The 24,711-nt window shown below is 40.5% G+C and overlaps 1 protein-coding gene across 1 annotated transcript in view; it reads right to left on the minus strand.

Moving 5' to 3' along the window:
* Nucleotides 1–2,213: 2,213 nt before the first annotated feature.
* kel (kelch protein) overlaps nucleotides 2,214–24,711 on the minus strand; it is a 60,516-nt gene continuing 38,018 nt past the window's right edge. Inside the window, exons 7-10 of the mRNA XM_037413775.2 lie at nucleotides 13,442–13,657; nucleotides 11,140–11,341; nucleotides 4,180–4,449; nucleotides 2,214–2,862 (exon numbers count right to left, since the gene is read on the minus strand). Coding sequence (XP_037269672.1) covers nucleotides 2,690–2,862; nucleotides 4,180–4,449; nucleotides 11,140–11,341; nucleotides 13,442–13,657 — 861 coding nt within the window. The 3' untranslated portion in view covers nucleotides 2,214–2,689. The remainder of the gene's footprint in view (nucleotides 2,863–4,179; nucleotides 4,450–11,139; nucleotides 11,342–13,441; nucleotides 13,658–24,711) is intronic.

Consider the following 24,711-nt stretch of genomic DNA (forward strand, 5'->3'; position numbering starts at 1 on the left):
TGTCTTTTGGCAACCCTGCAACTCATGAGCTGTGCTTTGACTATGAGTGTACCCTTGCACCACAACATATGGCCATACTGAGGTGCAAATAGCAGAACTTAACTAAAAGTTCCTCTATGATGAAATGCAATGTTACCAAATTGCATTTTATTCTGAAAATTTTGCTAAACATGTTATAGGAATAAGGAAGAGTTAACATGTGGTTACGTGGAGAGGACACCAAGAAATAAGCAGTATGTACAATATATACTGAATGTTGTCGTTTTTGTGCATCTTCGTTGGAATGAAGCTAATTAACTGAACTTGCAACAAGTCTGGAAGTTTAATAATATCCCCTTCAGCAGTGGTGGCTACGTTTGCATATGCAACTTGTTTTTGCAAGCTGTGTCATCTCGTGGTCAAAAGAGAAAAATACATTGCTCATAGAATAAACTGAACTTTCTCCATAGTCAATATGTCTGGACTTAACTTCAGTGCATTGCCTATGGCTGTAACTGATTACTTTTGAAGGTACTACAATGTTCGACCAGACCTTTAACATGCCACATTCTAGAACCAACGTCGAAAGTGTTATTTTTCTTTTCTCGAAATGAATAGAACCAAAGACAAAGCGCACACACACTTTGGGCTTATATTTTCATACATTTTAAATGTCAAAATCAAACACAACAGACTATAGAATAATTGAATATTCAATTACACACGATTTACAATGAATAAAAACCTCACACCAAAAGTTTTATGCTCAATTTTCTTTATTGGAATGAAATATTGAGTGTCTTGGAATTACGCTATGTGAATTTGACACATTCATATACAGGGCATCACAATTTTTACCCAAAGGGGATATAAAGCAAACAGATGCATTGCAACTGTTGGGGGATTTGCACCTATTATGGCACATGCCCCATCTCTCTTGATAGCTAAAAAACAAACAGTACAGTACACACATTCAACCAGAAACCATCGTTATATCAAGCCATATACTTATTTTTACATATACACACACGATCTTTTTTACACATGAAATCACAGGGTCCACTTTAGAGACTTGCTGAGAGAACATTGCAAGACTGTACTACAATTTGCAAGTAATAGGAGTTGGCATTCAAGCAGTGTCCAACACTGCTAACCAGTCTTTATGAGCATGTTTAAAATGTATTCTTTTTTACTCATACATAACAAAGTTTGAGAGTGCTGATAAAAGGCCGTGCATTGAAGCTCTCTATACAAGTGAAATACTTAAACATTCGCACATGCTGTGTAAAAAAAATTACCGTTTGCACTGTAGCATGTCTAATTTCATGTCTAGGTGCCTATACATATCACCTTCTGAGAGACAATATAATGCACATTGAAGTCCAAGTCTCACTGTTGGTCAAATGACGAAAAGAAACTCTTCAGGTGATTGGACAGTCATATTGTGTATATATGAAAAAGTGTTTACTTGAAGGTAAAATCACAGCAAGGGACCAAGCACACATGCAGTATAAAAGAGGAGGGTGGTTAAACACAAACAGGTATGCATGACATTCTGATTTCCACTTGCCTATAAACGAGCTAATTAGCTCTTGCATTCCAGAATGTCACTCTTTAAAATCTTTCTACAAAGAAAAGGCGGCAACAGAAGATGATGGTGAATAAAACCCAAGAGCTTTTTACCGGCTGGTGCGCCATCCACCCTGTGCATTATTATTCCCGGCAAAGTCGGCACATTCACCCATATTTGCATTACACATCAGTTTAACATAGTCTGGATATATATATGAGATCTAACAGACAGTAATGCCAAGAAATGTACAGGGGAAGTTATTAGAACCAATAGAATGTAAATAAGAAGAAAGAAAAGTGGATGAAAAAATAACCAGCCGTGAGCAGGAATCGAACCTACGACCTTCAAATAACGCGTTCGAAGCATTCGAACGTGTTATCCGAAGGTCGTAGGTTCGATTCCTGCTCACGGCTGGTTAGTTTTTCATCCACTTTTCTTTCTTCTTATTTACATTCCATTGGTTCTAATAACTTCCCCTGTACATTCCTTGGCATTACTGTCTGTTAGATCTCATTAATATTGTGTTAAAACACGGAAAAACGAGCGCTTAGGTATACACTTCTTTCCCTTACACACACACACACACACGTATATATATATATATATATATATATATATATATATATATATATATATATATATATATATATATAACTCGCTGTTATTTTTCATACTGCTAGAGATTGTTTTCACTGCAGAACCGTAGCCTACCAAGAGAGATTTTGTGGACTTGCAGAGCCAGCCTACATGCCTCAAGTTTTGCAAATCGCCCTCATCTGCAATGCATGAAATATCGAACATAGCTTGATAGCGTAATATTTGATTTCAGCTAACTCCGGAGGGCACACATAAAAGTGTTTTGAAAGACTATTGCCACAAGTAAATGACAGTGCCTTCAAATAGATTGCTAATAATGTACATACTGTCTTATGCATTCACATTCTGTGCTTTTGGGATGAAAGTACGTAATAACACTGAACAGCCCTCGCTCAGAAGGCTAGGCCACTTATCACTGGAACCATATGGAAAGAAAGCCCTGTTTAGGGTAGCCTTCTTCAGCACAGTGACTGTTGCTGCACATCAAACTGCACACTTACTCCTGTGGTCTAACCACAACTTCAGGTGACAATCTGGTATTCAAAGGGGCCTGTCGATGATTGTCACTCCAGCATAGCTACGACCGATGGTCATGAATGTGCTCAGGATGTTCCAGGCTTTGGTCTTTGGGTTGTAGACTTCTACAGAAGAAAGGTTGGATGATCCATCATCACCACCCACAACATAGAGCAGACCATCCATTGCCACGACACCTAGCAGAGAAAGTAAAGTTTAGAATCAAAACAAAGCAATGTGCGAAAAACAAATTGTACTTCTTGGAATAGATGCCCAATTATTCGTCTAGGTCAATGTTCAGACAGCCCACACCACAAGTAGCTAGTACTAGTACAAGGGCAAATACTATAGTTCCTTGCAAATAAGCCGCACCGAAAAATGGAAAAATATGAATAAAAAGTGGGAGTGCGGCTCATATGCATTGTTTTTTCTTGTAAAGAAGATAGATGTGCTGATTCACAAAAGAAGGTTATGTGAGACAAAATGCAGGACATAAAATTGGCCTAACATATCGCGAGATAGTTTGGGAATACAGAGAGAGGACCAAGCGTGACGAAGTTCTTGGAATAAGAACTATATAAATAATGATTCCAAGTTGATACAATGTCGCATGCTGTGATGAAAAAGCACCATATGTGCTTTTCAGGAAAGTGCAGGCCTGAAAGCTTTTCTTGCGCCTGGCAAAAAAAGCGCCCTACAACACTTTTTTAGCATGGTCAGAAAACGCTGCCAATCGGTAGCAGAGGCTCCCGGGAACATGCGAGCCAAATATTATAGCGCAGCACGTGGCCTGGGATTCACAATAAATTATCAAAGTCCGCTAAAACTTGCTTTCTATTCTCTCGAGAAATGACAGAACACGCTCGACAATCGCCCGTAGAAGGCAGGCCATCTATCAGCCATACACTGATTTGAACATGGCGCGCTCGGTCGTAACAGCGATCGCCGCGACTTGTTCACTTGTACGCCCGATCACCCGGAAAAAGCAGTGTATTCGAAAAAAAAAAAAAAAGAAAGAAAAAGTGCTCAAGGTTCAAGGTCACGAGGCGCTGGACATATTTTCTTTGCCCCTGCTATTTCTCCCTGCTTAGCCTCCAGCGCATTTGCCGGGATGAGAGAAGAGAGAACGCGATTGCAGCGTGCGACAATTCTTTGTAATTTCACTAATACTGGACAGATTCTTAAAATTTTTGCGGTGTTGAATTCGTGAGGCAATAAGCTTTTTTTAGTGAATCCATTTTATGGTAACTTGAAAAAGTGTTTTGGGGCCCCTTTAATATTATTCAGAGCTCAATGCAACAACACACCAAGTGGTAAACATGGTGCATGTGCATCTCAGTCCAAAGGGCAATTTTTGGAAGAAGCTGTTAATTGAGCAAACAAACTTTACTAGTAAATAAACTTCTTTATAAGCAACTTCATCACAAGTGACTTCACCACAACTGTGCTATCAATATCTCCATATTAGCCAGCAGTAAAAACTACAATTACTATTGTGAAGAGGCTTCACTGACCTGCATTTCGCCTGGCCAGGGCCATGTCTGGCACATGGGACCAGGAATTAGTGTCAGGATGGTAACACTCAACGCTTTTGCGCACCAAGGGTCCATCATGTCCTCCCACAGCATAAAGCACTCCTTCCAGGACTCCAACACCAGCGCCACTGCGCCTTGCAGACATATCAGCTACAAGGGACCACTCCTCTTCTTTTGGGTCATAACGCTCAACTGAACTTAAGCATTGTCGTGATGCACCATCATATCCACCAACAGCATAGAGGAGGCCTATTATCAAACAAAGAAAATAAAAGCAGAAACAGGGCGATTCCACGTGATTGAACAAAGCATGGCTGGTCAACCTCTTAAATTTCTTTCATAATTTTGTATATTGTTGCTTGATGAGTGGAAATTAGAGCTCTGCCATTGGTTTTACTGTAAAAGAAGTTTTAGAAGCATAGCAAATCAATAACACTGAAGATGTGGAGTGCCACGCTTACCTGCTCTGCTGCTTTTTTTTTTTTCGATTTTGGCGATTCTTTACACAAAATATATTAAAGCTACGTACCTCAAACTTCTTGAGCTAAATATAGATGTACTTGCACTTACTTTCAATCATATTTTGAATCTCTGAGTAGTGTAGATGTTTCTACAAAAATTTTCAAATTTGACCTAAAAAATGCTTTTTTTGCATAGTTTGCAGGCCTTCATTTCAAAAAGGGCCCATGACGGAGCGATAAAAATTCTGCATTACTTTTTAAGCATGCTTATTCATGAAACTGCAAAAGCTTATATTATTAACACTTTTCAATCAAAAGATATAATTGCACCAACTTCAAGAAAAGAGCATGCAAGGGAACTTTTGACAACAATTAAATAAAAACAATTTTTGATAATTTTTATACCTCCCTCACTTATTCTCCTGTACATCAGCTTTTACAATCAATAAAAACATGTTGCAATATATGGTTTCACTATCAGTTCAGCCAGTCAAAAAATGCCCTTGCGCAAGGTTAGGCATCGGTAGATCGAACTTCGTGACCGGTATGTATGGAATGCAGGCCTGTACTTCAGTTTCTTAAAAGGCAAGCAGCACTGAAATAGCTATCGACTGCACTCAGGATGCCAATTTTAAAATGACTTGGTCACGGTGTCACAAAACGAGCGCTCAAAAAAGGGCGCGCCGCCAAATTCTCGCGACAAAGCGCCGAGAGGTAAACGATAAAAAAAAAAGAAAACAAGCATCAAGGGACTCCCCGGGCGTGCGTCCCTCTCCCCTCGGAAGCGTAGGTTCGCCAACGAACCTCCTTGCATCGGCGGCCGAGCAAGCCCTAGAGAGTTCTCGATGGAAAGGGGCGTGGTGATGCAGGGTTGCGTCATCCATCGCGGACGGCCTTCGTACCGTCTCGCCCTCTCCCCAGCCTTCGCTGCGTACCGCGCCGACGAAATGATGAGAACTTTCTGGAATCTCGCACGGAAGGTATTTAATCGAGCAGTCGAGATGGGAGAGCAGGAAAAGAAGGAAGTTAGCGCCAGTGTGCGTGGGGTATTCCGCCGCGTCTGTCGGTGAAGGTTTTGCCCTTAGTGACAAAGCAGGAGAAGAAGAAAGTATGCGCCAGTGTGTGTAGGGTGTTCCGCCTTGTGGGCGAAGCCTTTAGTCTTCTGTGACAAAGGAGGAGAAGAAGAGGATTTCCACCTGAGGGCTGAAGACTCGAGCTACAGGCAAGAGTGTGTGTCTACCGCTATTGAGCGAAGACGCGTGGCAACAGCTGCGTGTGAAAAGCCGACGTGTTTCCGGCGAAGAAGTTTGAAGCTTGGAGAGCGGCCAAGTGAAGACACGAAGTTTCCTGGAAGAGAAACTTTGGGGGCAGCGGAACGACAACAACGCTGGACTTTGAGTGAGTGATTCTCGGAAGAGTATCATTCAGAGTTTTGTTCCAAGAACTTTGGACTGAATAAGTTTTCTAACTCTTTAGTCTTTAAGTGTCTCGGTTGTTCGATGCATGCGACTGCATTGTAGTGTGTATTGTTGTCTGTGTCCTTTGTTTCGAGGGTGGCTGATTGTACTGTGTAGTACATTGTTTGATTGGTGACATATTGTATTCAACTATTGTCGAGTGTGCATACTTGTGTATCGTTTTTATCTGCCATAATTGAGAATATAATTTTGTTTGTTTATCAACTCTCGGCTCTGACTTGTTCTTTGGGCCACAGTCGGCGTCCGCTGGCGCGCCAAATAGGACCACTTCTAAATTGTCCACGCTTTCGTGGTGCGGTTCGGGGGGCCGATACTTCGGCCCTTGGAATTAGCCCGGCGATCGCCTCCCAAATTAACGGGACCTGTGACAATTATTCTGGCGTCCGCGACAAGAACCTTTTCGTGCACAGTGTGTCCAAAGTAGTGAGAAAGAGCCTCGAGTTGTTGATAGTGCTATCGGAACGATTTTGTGTGTTGCTCAGAGTCACAAAACGAGCACTCAAGAAAGGGCGCGCCGCCAAATTCTCGCGACGAAGCGCCGAGAAGTCAACGATAAAAAAAAAGAAAACAAGCATGCAAAGACTCGCCGGGCGCGCGTCATTCTCCCCTCGGAAGCGTGGGTTCGCCGACGAACCTCCTCTCATCGGCGCCCGAGCAAGCCCTGGAATGTTCTAGATGGAAAGGGGCGGGGTGATGCAGGGTTGCGTCATCCGCCGCGGACGACCTTCGAATTGTCTCGCCCTCTCCCCAGCCTTCGCTGCGTATCGCGCCGACGAAATGATGAGAACCTTCTGGAATCTCGCGCGGAAGGTATTTAATCGAGCAGCCGAGATGAGAGATCAGCAGAAGAAGGAAGTTAATGCCAGAGTGCGTAAGGTATCCCGCTGCATCTGTCGGTGAAGGTTTTGTCCTTAGTGACAAAGCAGGAGAAGAAGAAAGTATGCACCAGAGTGCGTAGGGTGTTCCGCCTTGTGGGCGAAGCCTTTTGTCTTCCATGACAAAGGAGGAGAAGAAGAGGATTTCCACCTGAGGGGTGAAGAGTCGAGCTACAGGCAAGAGTGTGTGTCCACTGCTATCGAGCGAAGACGCGTGGCAACAGCTGCGTGTGGGAAGCCGACGTGTTTCCGGCGAAGAAGTTTGAAGCTTGGAGAGCCATTTCCGATGGAGGCGGAAATGTTGTAGGCCCGTGTACTCAGATTTGGGTGCACGTTAAAGAACCCCAGGTGGTCAAAATTTCCGGAGCCCTCCACTACGGCGTCTCTCATAATCATATGGTGGTTTTGGGACGTTAAACCCCACAAATCGAAGCTTGGAGAGCGGCCAAGTGAAGACGCGAGGTTTCCTGGAAGAGAAACTTTGGGGGCACGGAACGACAACAACGCTGGACTTTGAGTGAGTGATTCTCGGAAGAGTATCATTCAGACTTTTGTTCTAAGAACTTTGGACTGAATAGGTTTTTTAACTCTTTAAGTGTCTTGGTTGTTAGATGCATGCGACTGCATTGTAGGGCGTATTGTTGTCTATGTCCGTTTTTTCGAGGGTGGCTTGATTGATCGATTTGTGAGGTTTAACGCCCCAAAACCACCATATGATTATGAAAGACGCCGTAGTGGAGGGCTCCGGAAATTTCGACCACCTGGGGTTCTTTAACGTGCACCCAAATCTGAGCACACGGGCCTACAACATTTCCGCCTCCATCGGAAATGCAGCCGCCGCAGCCGGGAATCGAACCCGCGACCTGCGGGTCAGCAGCCGAGTACTTTAGCCACTAGACCACCGCAGCGGGGCTTTCGAGGGTGGCTGATTGTACTGTGTAGTACATTGTTTGATTGGTGACATATTGTATTTAACTACTGTCGAATGTGCATACTTGTGTATCGTTTTGATCTGCCATAATTGAGAATATAATTTTGTTTGTTTAGCAACTCTCAGCTCTGACTTGTTCTTTGGGCCACAGTCGGCGTCCACTGGCGCGCCAAATAGGACCCCTTCTAAATTGTCCACGCTTTCGTGGTGCGTTTCGGGGGGCCGATACTTCGGCTCTTGGAATTAGCCCGGCGATCACCTCCCAAATTAACGGGACCTGTGACCCACGGAAGCAGCCCAAAAGTCCACGTAAGTATTACTAAGTACACCACATCCGTAACAATTCAGGAGTGTCTGAAGTTTCAAAATAAAATTTTGGGGAACGAAAACCAGATCTACTTTATTACTATCAATAAAATCAACATCACTTAATTAGTCGAAAGATTGTAGTACAGTCAAAGCCCTCATGAAAGATGGCCACCAGAGAGCAGTTCTTGTCCCTTATATGCAGGGGTCTCTTATAAGCAGGGTACCATGTTTCGATTTTCCAATAAACTCTTATTTTTACATGAGCCCACTGCAACTAGAATAGGCAGAAAAGAAAAAAAAAACTATAGCCTTTTGCAATATGTCTAATACTCCATACCATTTATTTTATGAGAAGAGTGGCTTGTTGGGCGATTCGGTTCAGCATCATAGTAGAATTTATCACAAAAAACAGGGATCAGGAAACAAAACGCATGTTTTTTCTAGCACTCTACTTGGCTAGTGCCTCGCTTCCTTGGAAGTTCGTACAACGGCTTGCTCACACCATCCAAAGCACAGCTGCTTGCTTTGCTCACATTTGCCAGGTAGATTTGTCTTGATCGAACACAGTGTAAGAGGCAGTGTATCCAGTGCTCTTAAGTCCTAAAGGAATACTGAACAAAATTTTTGCCGCCAAGATTTCCAGCCAATTTGAAAGATTGGGTAACCTTCATTCCAGCCAGAAACTACAAGAAAATAATAAATTGAATGGGTTTTTCATAAACTACTTCGTCTAGCAGCTGCTCAGTGAATTAGAGGAGCCAACGTCACATACATTTAAAATGGGCGAGTCAACAATACTAGCTGTCGCGTGCGTCTTTCGACCCGCGCAGTAACCCCATCAGTTCCGATAGCGAACAATGCTCCCGGTTGGGGTAAACCATCAGCGCTTTTGAAGAAGGAGAAGAGTGTGATGGAAGGAGAAGTAGAGAAAACAAGAGGAGGACAGGAACATGTGCATCATGCATACACCTCGGAACTTGCGACACCACACAGTCCACGCTCGCGTGCAGCCGTCGCGCACTGACAATCTATCAAAAATACAGCCACCAGTTCAAAAATATGGGAAAATAACTCTGCTTATTGGAACAGTCGCATAGAGTTGAATTTTAAAGTTTTGTCAGTTTTTCCAATTTTTGTTCAGTATTCCTTTAAGGACACTATGCATGAAATATTTCACGATTAGGAATAGCACTAACAAAATGAGTACACCTTTCACCTCCCAGTTATTTTTGGCTAGACACATGCCCACATGTGCAGTTGAATTTGCACATTTGAAAAGGTTCAAGTACAACTCCACAATGCATTCCCATTACAGGAACTTCTATTGTTCTTACAGCTGACTGAGCTACTCTGTATTTGTTTAAGTTATAGCAAAGAGTGAGGGCACTTTTCTGTAGCTTCCTTTTGTTTCCACAATGAATGCCACAACAGTTAGCAGCCAACTGTCATGCAATTAAAAGTAAAAAAATGTCCATTATAAGCAATATGGTTAACCACAATGAAAAAATAAGTAGTTTTTTACAATAGGTTGTCTTTTACATTCAGTGTTTGTTATAAAAAGAAATGCAATCAATGAGACAGAGGCAAACCACGCAAATGAGTGGGGTCTGTTATACCTGACAGTGCCTCTTACAAAGGGTTCCAACTGTACTACTCACAGTAACACTTGTAACTTTCATTCTAATCTGGCATAAAAAATAACTAGCCCACTTTGTCAACTAATAAAGAAATCGATCAACTCTGGGTAGAGAAAGAGAGCAGTCTTTGTGAAGGAACTATCTACAAAATCAAACTTCAGCACCCCTATTATTTTTCTGCCTTGTGGGCCTCACACAAGAGTATTAAAAAGGGCACTACAGCTGCACTTCTGGTAGTTCCTAGACTATGTGAATTAATTTACAGTTTGTTCCATAATGGTAGCCAGCAAGCAAGGTTTTGGAACAGATCCAGCCTTTGCCAGACACAAAACAGTTCCACAGGATGTAGCCAAATTTATTAGGTGGCCAATAAAGTCAGCACACTAAGGCACACCTAGAAACTGTATTTCAAGTGAATGCTTTTCTTCGTGAAACAACACGATAACTTTTCTCATGCAAGGCAATGTTGGTTTTACTATAGAGCTACCAGCAGCATATTTGGCATGCGGTTCAGAGAAAATAGATACAAAATCTTTATGTATCATCACACTCTTGGTTTGGTAAAGAGCTATAGGCTGTAGTTTACGGCACGCAGATCCTGGAAGCCTTGACTGTATACAGTACTTCAAACAGTACTTCAAAGCAATGTCTACCATGGAGTTTGTGTTGGTATCACATTCGAGGCTGCGTCCTGCCTTTACTTGTGTATTTTTGTATCTTTACACATATAAGAAGGAAAATCTAGGCTCTTGCCATGCATATGTGACAGTCACTTTGTTACTGTGAGAAATAGAAATAGGTTCCATCAGACTTCCATTCTGTATGGTGTAATTTATCAATAAAAACATAAAAACATTACTGAAAGCTCTTAGCTGGTCCTTCCTGTGATGAACAGGCACTTCATAGCATGTAAAAGCTGAGCTTGCCTTTTGTAAGAAAAATAGAAACTAAGTCGATAAGCACAGCTCAGCCACAGAGCAAAGAGTCATGTTAAACTATAATCTTGTGTATCATATACAAACAGCTGCAGTTCTAAAACAGCATAAAAATAGAATTTCTGTGCAGTCAACATAAATACTATGTCAACTGTACCTCCGGATTCTCCTTAACTTTTTGACTAAAATACACAACACTTATTGACAGCTGACAAGTGCTCTTACAAACCGTATTTAATGTAAAGACTTCAATGAGGAACTAAATGTAGAACTCAAGAATAAACTTGTTCAATAGTAACTAATCAACACTGACCATTCAAAACACCCACTCCCACACTACTTCGACGAGTGCTCATAGCTGCAATTGCTGACCATTCTTCTGTATGCGGGTCATATCGTTCAGCACTGTTCAGTCCCGTGGAACCATCAAAGCCACCAACAGCGTAGATCTGGTTGTTCAGAACTGCCACACCTAATGTACTTCTTCGAGCGTCCATACTAGGTGCCTGGCTCCACTGCAAGTACAAGGTTAATGTAATTAACATAAAATAAAGAAAACAGATACTTCACTAAGCAATGCATGTGACTTGTCCAATCAAGGCATGATGTGCCCTTACAATAAACCCCTTGTGTTATGAGGTTATCCAACACGCTCAAATGGAATAAAATACGGCTTGGCACCACTGCAATTACAGCACCACCTGGGTCACCTGCCTCAATTTCTGGTGCACTGCATTAAAACTTCTCAATTTCAATTCAGTGGACAGTCATTAAATGAAACCTGAAAGAACCTGGAAATTGTGTTCCATTTAACAGGAGCTTCATTAACTGAGAAGAACAGGGGTGCAGAATACAAGAACAAAAAAAAACATATCAGAGGCAGTTGTTCAATTTAAGCAGAAGTTCCGTTTAGCAGATTTCAGTTAACTGAGAATCTACTGTACATATGGGTACCTCTACAATATAGTTCTTCAGTGCACATGTGCACTCTATAATCACATTGAAAAAACCTTTTTTCCAACTTGCAACACATGACAGCAATACACTACCTTTGTAGCACCTAGCAACACTATAAAAAAAAGGACTTCTCATACAACAGGAAGAGCAGAAGCCAGCCACTCACTAACGCTTTCACCTGCATCATGTCATATGCATCATGCCTTTCTGGTGCACCGATAAACGTGTTTGGGCACTGGAGCCATAAGCAGTGCTTACACGAATGTGAAAGAGAAGTTTCGCTTAATTTCTGCTTTTTTCAGGCAGCACCTTGCAGCTTCCTCAGCCAACAGCAGAGGCAGACATGCCTCCAAATCGTATATACCTATGTTCATTGACCCACACCTTACTGACTCATTGGCATCTAGTTGGTGTTAAGTCATCAGTGTTATCACATACTGCACTTAAAGGGTTTATTAAAATAGTGATGCAGTGAATATTCAGGCATTTGGAGCACTCTGCATCAACAAGACATCATGAGTACTGATGCTGTGGTGCCAACAAATAAGTTTAAATCAAACTGCGTTTATGGCCGGATGTTGTCCCTTATGCCAGGCAGCATCAAAGCAAACAGTTGCTCTCAATACTAATGACAAAACATATATAAATATCTTATGCTCAGCATGGGATAGGACTAAGTGATTGCCGATTTCACCATTTACCCATTATTTAGAGTTATTTCTAGGTGTCACAGTCGTGAGCATGTAACAAGCTCGAATTCAACGTGAAGTTGCTGGTCTGGGCTACATAGATGATGATATATACTGATACATGATCACCATTGCTGGCACTGACCACAACAATATTTCATGGAGTACAATATGCGTGTCCAGAGCACTCAACACATCACATAAAATTCAAATGCATCATGTACAAAGTAACAATAAAGATTTCTAATACCATAAATACCCAGACATATTCCGATGTACAAGGATATTGCTTGTGTATACCTTCTACCTTCCCTACTTCTGCAAGCTATGGGTGAGATAAAAGTGTAGTCAGTCTCTGCCTGTGTCTTTGCATTTCAACACTGTTGCTGTACCATTCGTTTTCCCGTAGCCAAATAGTACCTTACTGCTAATTACTTTCTGCTAATTACTTTACTTTTTGCTAATTACTTTACTGCTAATTACTGCTAAATAATTACTTTCTTTCAGCACAGATGGTGAAGGGTGTTTGCAAATGGCGCAGAATGTATTGAAAGGGGCAATTCAAACCAATGATAGCAGGCTATTGATGCCTGATGGGCACGGTAGGGATAAGGTTAAATCTAAGTACATGGGTATATTCAGCATTTCCCACCCACCGAAATGTGCCCACTTTTGCTGGGAATTCAACGTGCATCTTTGTACTAACATTGCAATGCCACAGTTTCTAAGCCACTGTGGTAGCTTTAGTACTAATTAGAAAAGTTTGCAATGAATTTTTAGAACTCCATCTGTATGTGGTATGTGCATGCATGAATGCACATATAGTATTTGTGTTTTCATCAGATATCCTGAGCAGGCAAAATGTCTTTCAAGACAACTGGCAAAAGTGCTACGCTGGCCTGAATGCTCTTCTCGCGGTAACTTTGTTAGCACCTTTTGGTGACATGCTATGGTTGAAGAGGACCCCACCTGATCTCTTGCAGGGTCATAGATCTCGACCGTGCGCACACGTAGTGAGCCATTAAAACCACCAACTGTGAACACACGTCCATCGAGAAGAGCTAGGCCTGCACGGCATCGACGGCTGGGGAGCTCAGCCAGCTGCAGCCAGCGTTCACGTTGCAAGTCTAGGCATTCCACACTGCGAATGGCCTTCGGAGCCTGGCCACCCACCACAAGCAGCATCTGCACACAATACCCAGAAGGGAAAATATTGTGGAGAGCATTTCGTACGAACACACGGAGAATTCACAACAGTGTTTAACATGTATACAAATGGAAAGCTGCTGCAGGTAAAGCACATGAAAATTATACAATGATTCCTTGAGCTTTAATGATGAAGTGACCGTGTTTAACTTTTTTAAGGTAAAGTCATTTAGTGTAGGTCACAATGAAGCCCACCAGCAATGCTAACATGCAGCAATAAGCTTCAAATCTTGCAGTAATCCTAGTACACTCCGAAAAAGTGCATTTAGCAGTGCTTACACGAATGAGTTTCCAATTAATTGATATTAGGACTAAACGCACCAGTCGTGAAGGTTCATACCTAAAAGCACATCTGACGCACTCAGTGACTTGTGCAACCAAAACAACATTTTGTAACAACGAAAATTGATGAGACAATGGAGTGTATCAGACGAATTTTTACGCACCACGCAGCAGCTAAGCAAAGCAGGAATGCATATGCACTCTCCGCTTAGCCGAAGCAGCCTAAGTGAAGTGTCGCTGCCGTTTTCACTAGTGAGGGTGGGGTTGATGCGCGGTTCAGCTCAGTGGGCTAACTTAAAGATGAGTGGGCTACAAAAACACCGAACTAAAATACCCTAATGTATGAAACAGAAGCAAGTTCAACGTTGACACCAGGTAGCAAAAGGTGGGTAAAAGTTGCATACTTAGTATGTGTTATTATTATGGCTAATACTTCTACAACCTGCTTTCTGAACAAAGAACACATCATATCATATGCTCATTATACCAAAACTTATCACATTCTGTGAATATACTTCTGTCAAACAATAATACAAACCAACACTACCTGAAGTACTACACTGAATCCTCATAAAAAAGTTACATCTTACCCAAAAATAAGTTCTTTCTATCTGAAAAACCATTATAAAAGTACATTCTTAACACTATATCTATTGCAAGACTATTTTTCATTTACTCCATTATAACCAACATTTCGTTATATCTGGTTTCTTGATATCAAGGCACTTAACTAAGTGTACAGCAAAACCTTTTTAATTTGAATTTCACACAACTGAAAACACAATGTTGAGTTATCAATGGTATGAAGAAAAGAAACAAATGCCTCCTACATCAACACATTTTTAACATGATAGCGCTAAATAGCTCGTTTCAGTGTCTGTGTCAACATGGGCATCGCTGGTTGTGAGCGAAAAATCATGTCCACGACCGAAAAACTGAGAAAAATGCAAATAGAATAAATAATAAAAATTTACGGGTTCGAGTGGTGCTCGAACGCAGCCCGTTTACGTCGTAGAGTTTCCTAAAATTAACTAGAGGGGACTCTGGCACTGTGATCGTTGAGCGACCATGGAAATTATGGGTAGTACACGGATTTGCCTTCGTACTTGTGGGCTTCTAACACACTTGTGGCTTAGTTTATTGCAGTCTTTTGGTTTTGTTTTGAATGAAAGAATGAATCGTTTTGAGCTTCATAAACCGATTTGAATCGGCGAGCCTAAACCGTTAAGGTGGTGAGGTGCAACTGCAGAACATTTGCTGATATTTGTTTTATGACAAACCAACTACAACCCATGTGAAGCCAAACAAAGCCGAAAGTATAAAAATTAAGCATATCTGCGTACTACCCATCATTCTGATGCTCGCTGAAGCGCTGTGGGTCGCAGCTCCCATAGACACTAGCGCTAAAATTCCCTCTAGTGTATTTATAGAAAACTCTCTGGTTTGTGTGGCAAGCAGGTATTCTACTACACAGCCATGTGTCCACTTGAAAATACATTGAAAATAACCTTCTCTGCTAGGAAATGGAGTGAAAATAATGTTCATGCTTTACAAACACACATCCTGCATACAGGCTTCACAATACAATGCGTAATATCACAGTAACATTGTGTGGTACAAGCGTACATTGTCATCGGGCGTATCAACATGCAATTATCATAACGACTTCTTGGTTTAAAGCTGGCAACACCTTAGAAAAAGCCCACACGTTATTGCACTTATTAGTACCTTAAGACATCGTAGTGAGTGCATAGCAAGGGTGAAAACATTTTACACGCACAACTGTTTGTGGTTCAAAGCATGGTACCTATTACATAGAATGCAGCCATATTCAAAATCTTCACCAACACATGCCACTTTCAATATTATCAATTACATTGTTGCAATTCACAATTTAAACTCGTCAAGTAGCATCATACAACAAAAAGTATGCACTAAGTACGCACTACGCACAGGATATCACGATCGGGTTCAACTTTTAAGGTGAAGCTTAAGAGTCCCCTAATTTTTATTCACAGATGAAATCTGCAAATACTGTTCTTATTTTGCAAAAAAGCAGCATGCAAGATGCACTTTTTGTGATGTTGAGAATTTTTTTTTTTTTGCTATATGGTCGAGGATGTAGATATGTCCAAGAAGTGCTAGCTAAAGGCACCTTAGGCTAAAAACTCCTCCTCATGGCTTTTTCGCCATAAGGAGGTTTATTCATTATTCATTTCACCCCCACCCAGCCCTCTCTGTTTGCTAGTACTACACCTTGCACGTGCACACTATTCTATTATTTTTTTTTTGCCAGAGAGATGGCCTGCAACAGATTGTCCATCTTTGACAACGTAGCCAGTGAGTGACACTAGAATGCAGACTGTGGCTTAAACTGCTTTTCATCAACAGCTTCTGCCATGTTTGTGACGCTGCACCAATTGCGCTAAATAAAAATAAAACTACTCCCCACTGCATCTACTGTGGACAAAGCCTTGGTCACTAGTGTTGTAATCCCAGATAACATCCATGCATTTCTCCCGACATGCCTGTGGCCTACATGTATTAAACCAAGACAAAGCCATTGTTAGTTGCAACAGCTGCAGATGAAACATAGATTGCTAACACGAGTATCATAGAAGACAATTATGCCGCTGTTAATGCCTATGCGTGTGGCCTATGCACGCCAATTGACTGCTGGTTGCCACGACCATGCAGGTGTATCCTAGGTTGCTAATAGTGCAATCACGAATAGCAACCATACAGTTCCGCCAACCAAGGTGCAAACGGAGACAAAGCTTTCTTCCTTCTAAATGGTTTCCCCTGATGTGTACGGCAATTCAGACTGTGCCATTTCAGTAGGTATGCATTTGGGTTAGTTGGTTCATGATTTCCAGTAGAAAACAGTGCTGAAAGATGAGATGAGGGAAGGAAACAAACCATGGCACTGGTTTATGCCATCTCATTTAGGATAGATAAGAGCTGTTTTTGCCCCCTTTTTATTGTTCGCTTACAGCACTTCATAATTGAGGCACACCTGGGATCATATGCATCAACGAGGTTGTGACCAAATATATTCGAATGAATACAGGACTACAGGATCAATTTCTATTGCAGCGAAAGCTGTTATGAGATCATAACAAAGGTAGTTTCTGGTGCCACAGTTGTCCACCACCACCACTTTTGCCAGTGTTTGTAACCACTATTGCTTAAAATAAGCAAAAAAAAAAAACTTAGGTAAATAAGAAGCACCAAGGACACAATGGGATTTCAACTAGAGTCCCTTGCCCACCAGCCGAGCATTCTACCACTGAACTACGCCGGTGTTTGGAATTCCATTGCAAACTCACCCTAGGCAGGCTTCATGTCCAAAAAGGAATTGAATTAATATGAACAACAAAGCATTTTAGAACCGAAAAGGAAGCACCCGGTATTACACAATGCATATTGCGTATTGAGTGAGTATTCGAATGTTCCAACTCCATTACAAAAGATTCAGGTGTAATTATTCATAATCGTCAGCAAAAAAGAAAAAAAAACTTTTTGCCAGTGTGTAGCAGGTATGACACTTCTCCGATGAAGAAGGATGGCTTAGTGTAGATGTGAGCCATTATACGCATAGGCAATCATCATCATAAATGCCTCTCTACAACACAAAAATTATGATTTATGGCATAGTGGATACCCTGCAAGTGTCCTTATAGCAATTGCCAAAGAATGCTCCAGAAAAGCTGCTCTTCCAGCTTTCGCTGTGGCTGTGCTTTCCGTTTCGCGTTGGCCTGAAAGTTCTCTTTTAATTGAATTTTTCAAATTATCAAGGGTCAAATTAACAAGGCTTTACCATAAAATGGGGTAAAGATTCTTCTGGACCATAATAAATGTTACTATCTATCTACTGTAAAAGGTCAATTAAGTTTCCTGTTTCAAAGCACATGTGAATTTCTTACCAAAAACCTAGAAAAACAACACCCTTGGTGAAAGCACATTTGTTTATAAGGCCATACTGAAAGATGGCAGCATAGTGAGGAAAGTCAAGAGCGTTCTAAGGACATCTTTTTTAAAGACTAAAATTGATGCAAGAAAAAAAAAGAACTTTAATACTCCTTGACTCATGATTAGGCATAAACAGGTGAGAATGCACAAAGCTCTTTAGAATACTTAAAATGTACCAGTCATTATAATATTTCATATCTACAATAATAAAACAAGCACTGTCAATACTATCACATTAAAAACAAAGTTAACATAAACAGAGACCACCTCATTTAAGTTTCCCTAGTTTCTTGATTACACCTCATCCATTTGGCTATTCGTTTGCCCTCTATATGAATAACTCTACCGAAAATTTATCAACGATTACATGTGAATGCTAGCCAAATATTTTATTCGATTCCTTTCTTTGAAAATTAGGTCAAAGTGCAAGCGCATTCAACATGCAAATAAACTTAGTAGCAATATTTTTGAAAAAGAAAAAACTCAAAAGTGAAGGGGTAATGACTAAAATAAATTTATGTAACTTGGCTTAAGACACTCAGTAAACGAAACTCTTGTTAACAAAACTGGTACTTACATAGAACAACTGTCTCTAATATGATTGGTACTGTATTCTAATTCTGTAACCCTTTTTTATAGCTTGCAGGATACTTGAGCTTTGCGATCAAAAGTAGATCTCGCGGGCCCCACACACATTGCCTTTTCAATCGCTAGCCTCACTTTGATTCTTGGTGCACGCCTCAACCGTACCGTACGGAAACGAACAACTGTGCATGTAACCTTGGCTGTTTCAAGCTATCTTTGTATGCGTACTGCAAGTGCGGTTATCGAATGCCCACAACACCATAATTATTCTTTTTGTAAATTAGCAAAAGGCCCACTATGCATCCATAAGGCAACACAAGAGCCTACGCAGCTATTCACATTGATGCTGTTGCAGCTAATGATGATGATGATAAAATATGTCTCACAACTTTCTAATGAGTGGGGATTTAAAAGCACCCATCAGTGCAAATTGCATCTTTTGATGCCTGGTGCAATTCCACGCTTCTGCAATGTAATCTTACCATGTGTTAAGGAGACCCCTTCCACTACATGACATTCACACAAGAGTTTATTATTTTTTTTTTTTTTTGAAGCAGTTTCAAGCAATAGGGTGGCTTTGTGGTAGGACACTGGCTTGCTATGCAGATGGCCCCAGTTCGATTCTGATTCCAATGGAAGTTTATTTGTTTTATTTACTTCTACTACATCACATTCATATGGTTTTCCAAAGCAGTGTTAAGGGGAGACGCGAGCTAAAAAACGAAAGTTTTTTCGAAATTACACATTTTTTATTTTTATTTCCTTTCACAAGTTTAGTTTCTTTACTTTCACAACAAAAAAAAACTGAAGATCGTAATTAAACTCTAAGTAGGTTAAAATCGCTTTTAAAGAGCACAAAGTGGCTACTATAAACCAAAAAGAGTTCATTGTCTAGAGTCCCCTGGAAACCTAGAAACTGTCGCCTGGCTGCTTTCCATTGTATTTTGCATGAAGAGTTCAGTAAAGCCACACATTCAAAATGACAATGGTTGCCAAGCACCCATGACGAAAAAAATCATTTTAAAAAAACATAGCTTTGCCGCATAAATGAGCTTTGACTTATACCTTTAAAATGCATTTTTTGAAGACCTATTTTTGGGCCACTCTTTGAGCTTAAACATTATGTTTTTGGTACTTCTGATAGCCACATCAGGATAAAACTTTGCCCACATATTCTTTAACATGTGAAAAGTGCAAGCATCTCATTTAAAACTTAATGTCACTAGTATAATTATTACAAACTTAAAGTAAACAATTAGTATGAGCTGATGATTTTAAGAGTTCTCACATTACAATTTTCCTTGTCAATTAAAATGCTTAATATGTATTTTCTTGATACTTATTTGCATTCTACAGTTAATGCAGAGCAATATGAGCCAATTATGGCTCATGGTCATAAAAGTTTAGTGGCATAAAAAGTTTGTCCAAACCGAACTATACTTTAAACATTACTAAGGCACAAAATGATAACTGTGTAATATACTATAACTATATTTGAAATCAGCATAAAATCCTATATATACAGTAAAAGATTTGATGGCCCTAGGCTACAGTTTAATAAAATCTTTTTTTCGAATCGCATTTCCCCTAACAAAGTAGCACGGCTTTCTGGGAGAACACCTGCTTGCAACACAGACGGCCTGAGTTCGATTCTCACTTGAAACAACCTATTTTATTGTTTATTTGAATTGCATATTACTCAATCTTTCAGTCATGGATAAAATGATTTTTCACCAACAACCAACGACACCAATGCTGATACTGATGCCGACACAGAAATTTCATCAAAATGAGCTCTTTAACACAATAGCGTTCAAGCTTACTTTTCTTAGAGCATATGCGCCCATACAGTAAGCTTTTAAAATGATGAGTTTATGGGAGGGTAATACAGTTGAACCCCTTTATAAGAGACATGCACCAGACAGCAATTGTTTTCTTTTATATGAGATGTCACTTATAAGCAGGGTACCACGTATGTATTTTCCTATGAACCCGTATTTTACTGTAGGCACACCGGTGTCTCTTATACCTATTTGTATCTTACATCAGGGTCTCTCATAAAGGGGTTCGACTGTATGTTCATATATACTTGAAATGGGGCTTTGTGGCAGTGCATATTTCCCCTGGGTAGGTGTATTCAAAAGTTAGCACTCCTCCATTGCAGTAAAACCACCTTTACAGGAGGCTGCATGCAATTCACTTTAGGAAAGATAGAGTAAAGAGGGCGTCTTTTTGTCCAACAACAATAACCGTCATCTATCTTGCATTACTTTCCTTGTATTGTTGTTGTGAGCCCAACACTTTGAGGTCATAAATGACATGTACGTTATCAGCGTGCCATAGTGTTCTTGATAGGAAAGTGGCCAGCACCGGGTTCTCAAGAAAAGAAGTGCAAGCAAGCCAGATGACGATTATTGTTGCGAGAATAAAAGACAGCCTTATTACTGAAGCTTTTTTTGAAGTGTTTGTATGCCTATTCATGTATTTCCAATACAGTTGAACCCCTTTATAAGAGACATGTACCGGAGAACAGTTTTTGTCCCTTATATAAGGTGTCTCATATAAGCAGGGTGCCATTTCTTCATCTTCAATTCAACCCCTACTTCAGGGCAAGCACACTGGTGCCTTATACGCCAAGTGTCTCATATATTAGTGTCTCTAATAAAAGGGTTTCAAACTTAAACTCATTTAAATTTGTGTCAAAGCAAATTCAAAAACTGCAATATTAATTCGAATATTCAAAGTGTTCAAATATTACCAAATAATACATACTGGCTCATTCTGCAGTACTGGACCTGATTGTAACATGTCCACAAGTCAGCACACAATGCACATTGTGCCAATGAATCTAAAGTAGATGAACTTCAAAATGACAGTATTAGTTAAAGGAACCCTACTACACTTTTTCGGCATGTTTAGAAAATGTTTCCACTTAGTAGTCGAGGCTCCAGAAAAAACATGAGCCAAGCATTATAGCACATTACACAGCCTGAAATTTACAATTAATTTATTAAGTCAGCTACAAATCGCTACCTCCTCTTTCTACAAATGATGCTGTACACCTAAATGACCATGCCCTGTACCCAAATTCACTGCCATTGGCAGATTTCAGCATTATGTGCTGCACAGATATTCAGGCCACCACGCATCTAAGTGTGCGTGCGATCACACTGAAAATAGGCCACATGTCCAAAGAAAAAAAAAGTGCTCACGGTAATGATGCATGACTAACATAACTTCTTTTTCTAGTACAATCCCTCCCTGCTTTGCTTCCAGTGCACTCGTCGGGGATAGAGAAAAGAGAAATTAATCTTTGCTCGTACCTTAACAGATTCTAGAAATTTTCCAATGATCGATTCATGAGGCAATAAACCCCTTTCATGAAGCCAGTCGATGGTTATTAGGAAAAGTGCTGCGGAGCCTCTTTAACGAGTCAGTGTATATTATCGTCTTCGTATGTTTCCCAACGGTGATATTTCAGACTGCTTCATACAAGGCAAATCAGCTGTAAATATGGACACGAACGAGAGGGAGTATAACACTCACAGCAGATTCGCCTGTTACATTACGAACACAATGATTTTTCATTTTTGAGCCATCTGTGCAATATTCAAAGCAATGTATACATTTATGCTGAGATATATGGAATTCTTAAATTTTGTGTTCACGTGGAATGTCCTTTTTCTTTAGGTGAGTTAGCGAAAAGTTGCAAAATAGCATCAGGTCACACCATGGCCGCAGCCTTGAAGTGTAGTATATTGAAATACAGTAAATGTGAGCCCCATTTTGTGACATCGTGGTTTATGAGCCAAGGTGATGACTTAATTTTCAAAACATGAGACCAGGTTATTAATACTCTTCGATGGCACAAAGAAGTTTTGTTGCCATCTACATATAAACTCTGCACCAGCCATTTTCTGTAAGCACAACTGGACACACATAGGCAGAGGTTGTGTACAGGGTCAAGACGCTGAATGTGAGACTGCTGTGCCAAGCCGTAGACAACACAACCGTAATATAAAATACTGTGCATTACAGAACACTAGATACCAAGCCGGCACAGTCACTTTGACCACCAGTGCTCATGGAATAACCTTTCAAGAAGGTTGAGTGCTCTATTTGGCTTTATTTTTTGCATATATGTGGCAAAGAATGTTGAGCTTTTGGTTGAATGTAACTCCTAAAAATGTATGCTCTAGTTTTCCTGCTATCACGACATTTGTTTAATTGCAGAACTTGGTCGGGGCATAATCCTCATCTTTGCATAAAGAGAACAGCCGTAGTTTTTTTTAGTGAAAAAATCAAAGCAATTTTTTTACCCTACTGTGTCACTTTATTGATTGTTATTTAAAGTTGCTGCTCAAAGTTCACAGGTTCGAGGGACGACAGGCAGTTTAAAGATCATAAACGTAGACTGAGTGCATGACTGCGAAGGAAATGACTTTGTTAATGGAGTTCATTTTGACTATGAAATGCTGAGAATTGAGCCTCATGATATGCCATTTTCTGGACAAATATTTGAAGAGCACTGTGCTGAGGCATTCTAGAAATGTTCATTTCGATAGGAGATCAAACAAGCAGCTTAGCATTCTTCAATGAAGACTGCCCAAAGTCAGCTAGGTCTCTTAGAATCCCATACTGCCATATAGTGTTATATGGCTTCCCGAAGTCGAAGAACGCCGTGAGACAGCACTGCTTATGCAGAAACGCATCTTGTATTTCGTGCTCTTGAATGACAAGATGGTCAGTGGTTGAGCAGCTTTATTTGTATCTGCAATGGTGCAAGTCTATTAGGTGTTCCGATTCAACAATTAAAGTGAGTCTTATGCTTATGATGCTTTTGTATGTTTCTGCCAGGTATCTTGTTAATGCAATGAGCCTGTAGCTGCTCGAGGCTGTTTGAGGTTTGCCAACTTTTAGAAAAGGTACACCTATAATATTTTTCTCATCTTCAAATACTATGCTTGATTCCCGAATTTCGTTGAAGAATTGGAGAAGTACCACCACCAATGCTTTGTATAGGTGTGGCAGCATTGTATAGTGCACACGGTCAAGCCCTGTTGCTGCTTTTTTTTACCGACAGAAAGTACACTGTTTATTTCTTGTTGTGTAAGAGGATGACTATAAAGTTCATTTGAGGCACTCGTAGTGGGCAATCTCTGCTTTTGCATTAATGTAATTCGCAAAGCATAAGAATTTATAACGAGGTTGCTATAGGTCAGCTACCTTTGTAAGATTCTCCAGGCCTTGTTTTGCTATTTGGCTTCAGTGCTCTTTTTCGTCCACCAGAGATTACATTTTTTCTCCACAATACTGAACGACTGTGGTATCGCTTTTTCTGCAGTTGAAATTATAACAGTGATGAACCTTTTGTTGAGTTGTTGAACAGGAAGTCCTGGTGAAAAAACTTGTTTCAGTTTTCTGTTATCTGTAAAAAGTGGCCAGTCACTGAGCTGCAATTTCCACTGACGTGGCTTGCTAGCTAAAGTTCAGTAGGATAGTATAAGTTTGTTGATTGTGGGTTGGTCGTCACTACCATATGATGTGTCAAGGACTTCCAATTTAAAATTGGTGAAAGCACGTGGTAAGAAGAGAGCCAGATCTAAACAACTAAAAGTGGACAATCTTGCCAAAAATGAAGTGAATGCACCTGTGTTTAAAAGGCAGATACTGTTGGACAATACAAAATCTTCATTGAACTACTCTTTTTAATCAGTTTTGTCGCTACCTCAAACTGAAAAAGTAGAATGAGCATTAAAGTCCCCTACTAAAAAAAAATTGCTTTGGCAACTGTTCTGTTAGGTTTTCAAGGTGTTTAGTAGTAAAATAGCTGTGGGGTGGAATATACAGTGAACAAATGTTAATCATTTTGTAAAATAGAATGGTGACGTCTACTGCCTTGAAAGACTTATTGAGTTGGTCATCTGGGGTAGGAGTGCTACCCTGGACAACAATATCTACCTACTTCCCCTGACAGATAGCTACAGCATTCGGGAGCCCTTTTGAGCACAAGCTGCCCCCATTGTACCACTGCATGTGGTTGCGGTGGGCTCCTGGGGCCTCAGTGCCACTGAACTCGCTTTTGCCACATTGGCATAACTCCAGTGAAAAAGCTACGCTAACCATTTGTGTGCTTCATAAGATTATATTTTTCTTTTAACAGACGGAGCGATCTCTCCTTTTTTCTCAGAATG

The sequence above is a fragment of the Rhipicephalus microplus genome, chromosome X, assembly GCF_043290135.1.
Source record: "Rhipicephalus microplus isolate Deutch F79 chromosome X, USDA_Rmic, whole genome shotgun sequence".
Classification (NCBI taxonomy): domain Eukaryota; kingdom Metazoa; phylum Arthropoda; class Arachnida; order Ixodida; family Ixodidae; genus Rhipicephalus; species Rhipicephalus microplus.